General features: G+C 28.7%; 1 protein-coding gene across 1 annotated transcript; it reads right to left on the bottom strand.

Moving 5' to 3' along the window:
- Positions 1-4,502: 4,502 nt before the first annotated feature.
- Positions 4,503-5,467, bottom strand: LOC129916122 (uncharacterized). Its single transcript, XM_055995914.1, has 3 exons — positions 5,292-5,467; positions 5,047-5,216; positions 4,503-4,984 (listed from the first exon to the last, which is right to left on the bottom strand). Exons 1-3 carry the CDS (start codon positions 5,368-5,370, stop codon positions 4,550-4,552), a joined length of 684 nt encoding a protein of 227 aa, XP_055851889.1. The 5' UTR covers positions 5,371-5,467; the 3' UTR covers positions 4,503-4,549.
- Between the last annotated feature and the right edge of the window lie 264 nt (positions 5,468-5,731).

Genomic DNA, 5,731 nt, shown 5'->3' with positions numbered 1-5,731 from the left:
ATATATTTTTTGGCTTTGAAATAAACTATTTAGAAAAAAAAATTGATTGAGTTGAGTTTTTAAATGTTCAATTCGTAATTTCAGTATCAGTAATATATTTAAAAACATTGTTGTCACATGTCAAAGACAACCATTTTCTTAAAATAATTGGATTGTCAATGAATCTGCAGCATTCTTTTGTGAATAACAATTCCTTGTTACATTTTATTTCAATCGAAAAGTCCTTATTTACGTATAGGTAGGTTTTTTTTCTCCTCAAATGAATTTCTTTTGCTGAGCAATGATAAAAATGTTTTTAGTAAAAAAAAAAAAAACTTTTTTACACAAAAAAATATATCCAATGGATATTATCCATCCCCACAATTCAATCAAACATCTTATTTCCTTAATCCATTTAGAAGCCATAAAGTTGCTCACACAAGCAATTTTATTCCTCTCCTCTGTTATGTGTATCCTTTCTATCAATATCTTAAATTTTTTTTTTCTTCTCTATATTTTTTATACCCTTTTTTTTATTCATATGAACGTAAGCTTTTTTATTCAATGTCATTCGGTACGAACTCAATAATCGCTCAGACATAAAGTTTCCCAACCGATCATTGACATCAAAAGGAATCACCAATAATATAAGTTCCCTTAGAAAGGGCTTAGAATGGAATAAAAAAAAGAAATGCGCAAGAAAAAAAAGGAATAACTCTGAACCCCTATGAAGGATATTGGGAGAAAAATAATAGAAACGTACACAAAAACGACGAGAAACCCAAAAACCCCCATCACATTGCATTGACCTTTCAAGAAAGTTTCTTCTTCTCATCATCATTATCAGCAATGACATTGGAATGGAAATAATGTGTCTTGAGGTTGCATTTAAATCAGAAGAAAATTTGAGTGCGAATCAGCTTCAGCAAACGCACATTTCAGCAGGATTCGATTCCTTAAACTTCTTCCCGCGTCAGGCATCATCATCGACCTGATAGCATGAGCTCAATGTAGAATAAATAGTTCCGCCAAATGCAGTTGTACCTTCATTCTTTTAGGAGTAAAAAAGGAAGTCTTTCGAAGCTAATGTGTATGTTTAACGAGTCCCACATACATGCAACATTATGTTTTTAAAAATGCAAATTTCTTTACAAAGTTCATCCTGTTGCAGACACTCTGATTCAACTGATTAAAGATTAAATATGAAATAAATAAATAAAAAATAAACTTTTGGCGCAACAAGCTCCCAAGGTAAATCAAAGGACGTCGAAAAATATTACCATATTCTTATCCTTATTCCTTGTTCGTCTCCTTAAATCCTTCGAGAATTAAAAAAAAACACAAAGTAGTAACCTCACCTTATTTTACTGTGCGAAGTGAAATGCAAAATTCTCTACCATCACTCTTTGTGTTAAATTGGAGGAATATTTTTGTTTAAGTGAGGCAAACGAAAAAAAAAATTACAAAAATTAAAAAAACATTTCAAAAAGGATAGATATTTTGTGATATGAAATTGTAAGGAACCTCAGTTTTGAATGTAACAATTTGCTATTGTACTATCCCCGCACCAGATTAAATAATGCTAAAAGGACGATGATGATGCCGATGAACGTCAAAGGCTTTTCACCATTCAGCAGGCACACATTTTCATGTGTCCTCATGAAGAAAAATCATCTACAAATCCTTTAGAAAAGGTCCTTTTTGATATGAAAAGATGAATTCTTTTTTGTTGTATTTTGTGTGTTGGTTTTGGCAGTAGGAGAAATAAAAAAGAAACAGCGCAAAATATTTCTGCCGAAATACTTAGTTAGCTTAAGGATTAACGAGATAGAAAATTCTATTTTTAGGTTAAAAAAAAAAATATTCAAATATTTTGTGGAAATTTTTCCATAGGTTAAGTGCTACTCCTAAATACCAATACTAAATTCGTGTTTTTTTTCAATGTCAGATTTTATGAAGCATTAAATTTTATTTGGAACCATACGACTTTTGATTTTTCGCCAAACTCCAAACATTATTTCGTAGACCCGGGTTTCATGTTAATCGGGGGAGATACAATTAAAACTTTTCAAATTTTTTCAAGAATGATAAGAATGAAAAAAAACTAAAAAGGGATGAATTTAAAGATTTTGGTAATACCCTAGAGGGGAAATAGAAATACTTATTTATTTCAGGCCCAAAGATAAATTTACCTACTTGTCATATGACCAAAATTCAAAAGATTGATTTTTTCAAAAACGGATGTATCGGTTTTTATTTAATAAAAAAAAAATATGTGTAGTGTCGCAAAAAAGGACCAACTTTTGTAATAGAAAAATATTTTTCGAACAGTTATTAACGGTTCCCTCGTCCCTTTCTAGAATCGTTTTTTCTTGATTTCTGATTTTAAAATTTAAATAAATTATGAAAAATAATTTTTTTTTATCGACTGAACAATTTCTTGGAATCTATATTTTTGTTATGTTGACCAAAGATTATTTTGGGAAAAGATTGATTTTTTTTTTTATTTCTAAATAAAAGACTATTAAAAAATGGCTTTAGCGATCTTAAAAGTTAATTTTTTTTTTCTTAAAATTCTTTTTAGTAACTTTAAAAACAATTTTTAAGCTTTTTAAGGTATATTTTTGTACAATTTTCTATTTATTCATTAAATTCTTCTCTTTTGAATTATTACATAAAAAGCTTTAATACTTTAAGCATCTTTTACCATAAGAGCAGGTTCATGCGACCTATCCCTGCATTTTATTTAAATTAAAATTAAGATTTGATTTTTAAAAAATTTTATTAAATTTGAAAATTTTTTTTAAATTTGAAAAATTTAATAAAATTTAATAAGATTACTTTGTTATTCAAAGTAGAACGAACTTGCTCTTAAGGTTTAAGATAGTAAAATCTTTAAGACTTTTTATACGGAAATTTGATAAATGCATATAAAAAAAAACATAGAAAAAAAAAAACAAGATTTGTTTTTCAAATTAAAATAACAGCATATTAAAGCAAATTGAGCTCCGAAAAAAAGGTTGCAGTTTAATTTCTGTTATTAAGATGCATTTTTGGAAAAAAAAAGTATTTTCAAAATCGTTTTTTTCACGTCCCTTGCTAATTTGTTGCGCAAACCAAAAATTTGTAGCTCGCATAGTTTTTGAATTATTGAATTTTCCGCTAAAATAAGTCTGAAGTTAGCGGACAAAATCTGAAATGATTGAAATTAATGAGTTTAGTTGACCTCCAAATTTTTAAATGCTTTTCAATTACATTAACTTGGTTTTTGTAGCTTGAACAGTTTTTTTGTTATTCAAAATTCCGCTAAAATAAGACTGAAGTTAGCGGACGAAAGTAAGAAAATTAAAATTTTTTTATGCCCAAAATTGTAGCTAATGAAATGCTAATTTGTTGCGCAAAAATTAATTTTGTAGCTTCACCCAGTCATTTTTTATTGCAACTTAAAGTTTCAGAAGTGCACTTTGATGAGGCCAGTGGAGACTTTTTTAAAAATTCACTTTATTAAGTTTTTTCTTTTTTCCATTAATTGTAGCTTTTGAATACATTATTTTTGATACAAACCCCAGTTTTGTAGCTCAAACCGTTTTTGAAATATTCAAGATTTTGTTTTAAAAACATAGCTCAGATAAGTAACCTTTAAAAATCCAAAAAAATCCGAAATTCAAAAATTTTTTTTGCACAAATCCAAAAACCTCGTTTTTTTGTTATTCAATATTCCGCTAAAATAAGACTCAAATTCACATTTAACGGTCAAAATTTTCAAAAAAGTTGAATTTTCAAATTTTTTTCTTTTCTAGAAATTGTAGCTTTGCGAAACAAAATTTTTTGGGCAAAAATTAATTTTGTAGCTCCTGTCAGTCATTTTCTATTTCAATTTGAAGTTTAAAAAGTGCACTTCCTGTTCGCTGTACCAACGGACGAAAATTAAAAAAAAAGACTTTTATTGAAATCAAATAAGTAGTTTTGGAGAAAATTGGAATTGAAAAAAGAAACGGTTCTATGACAAGTACCTACTGTTTAAATTTTTTTTCATTTAAAGATAGACCTTGTCTTATAACTTATATTTGAATTTTTTTAGCAAAATTGTTGGAGCTGTTTTCGAGCAAATTCAACTTTACTTAAATCGATATATGTATAACAGGTACCGTCATTTTCGGTCCATAAAATTAATTACAAAAATGCCCCCGGAGAAACACTCCGTACCAAGTTTGATGTTAATCGGTTCATCCGTTTAGGCTATAGCTGCATAGGTATACAGACAGACATACTTACTGACGCCTCTGTAAAATTTCCAAGTTTGAAGTAAATCGTGTTCATTCCTATTGATTCCCTGCAAACGACCTGAATAATCAAAAACAGTGGAAGATATCAACTCTTGAAAAATTACTGAAGATCTAGCCAGAATGGAAAAACAATACAGAATGAGTTTATCGTTTTTATTTTGAATTAAAAATATTAGTAGGTAGAACTTATTTCTAATTTGCATTAAATTCTGGAAAACGTATATATTTTGTCGTATATTATGTTGTAGGCTTATAAGACGAGTATTTTGGTGGCGTTAAATATTTTAACAAAATATATAAATAAAGTAAACCAAGATGGTAATCCACGCACTTGCTGACAATTTGGGATCTTTTCCACTTGAATTTTTTTCCGGGACAACAACATAATCATGATCAGTGGTAGTATCAAGATTATCTTTTTTCACTTTGACTTCAGATTGCAATTTTTCAAAACCTGAAGGTTTTTCTGGAACAACATCAACATGCTCAGTAGTAATATTATCATGATCATCACTTCTAACTTCGACTTCAGTTTTCAATATTTCTGAACGTTTATCCGTTACAACATCAACACGATCATCAGTGATGTTATCAGGATCATTTTTGTTCGCTTCGACTTCAGTTTCCGATTTTTCAAAGCCTGAACTTCTCATAATGATAGGAGGAACTTGTGTTGTTTTTTGATTTATTATAAGTTTTGGATCACAACAAACATGATGCTAGAAATATTGTACGTTAAAAAATAAATAAAAACAATGAAAGTAATCACATTTTAACTCACAGTATTATTGAATGTTCCACAATGCGCTTTTCGCACTAAAACAATTACTGAGATGGGCAACGGTTTTGGAGAAAGTGTCAGAAGATTCAAAATATTCGAACATGTTGTTACCTCTACACAAATGCCACGAATGCCTTCTTGAGTTGTACAAGGTCTATTCTGAATATATTCTGAAATAATACAATAATTGGGTTTTATGAAAATCTTTTAATAACTTTTGCCTTTTTTTTTCTATGCACACATACTTCCATTGGTTTTATCAATTGAAAGAACGATCATACAAATTACAACCACAAAAATATAAGAATTTCCTATAACTGGCATTTTATTAAAAATATACAGCAAATTCAATCGAATCCTTTACAATAATTTAAATGCGTTGTGAAGAACTTTAATTGAACGATTGAAACACAAAAGTAGACTGAACAGTAGAAGTTAAATATTTTTAAAATGTGCGATTTTTTATTTTTTTTTTAAGTGATAACGAGATTGGGAATTCCAATTCGTTTAGTTTATGAATCACAATAAGACCATGCGTTGATTTTTTTTAAATTTACAAAAAAAAAAAAAAATTAATAACATATTCAAATCGGGACAAAAGTACTTTTTTATATGTTGAGTTCTTATCAAAAGCTGATTGTTTTAGTTCTTTCTACAGAAGGTAGGGGAGAGTGGGGCCAAATGT

Source organism: Episyrphus balteatus, chromosome 3 (assembly GCF_945859705.1).
Source record: "Episyrphus balteatus chromosome 3, idEpiBalt1.1, whole genome shotgun sequence".
Taxonomy (NCBI): domain Eukaryota; kingdom Metazoa; phylum Arthropoda; class Insecta; order Diptera; family Syrphidae; genus Episyrphus; species Episyrphus balteatus.
Note: the sequence above shows the minus strand (reverse complement) of the source record. Positions and strands in the feature narration are given on the sequence as shown.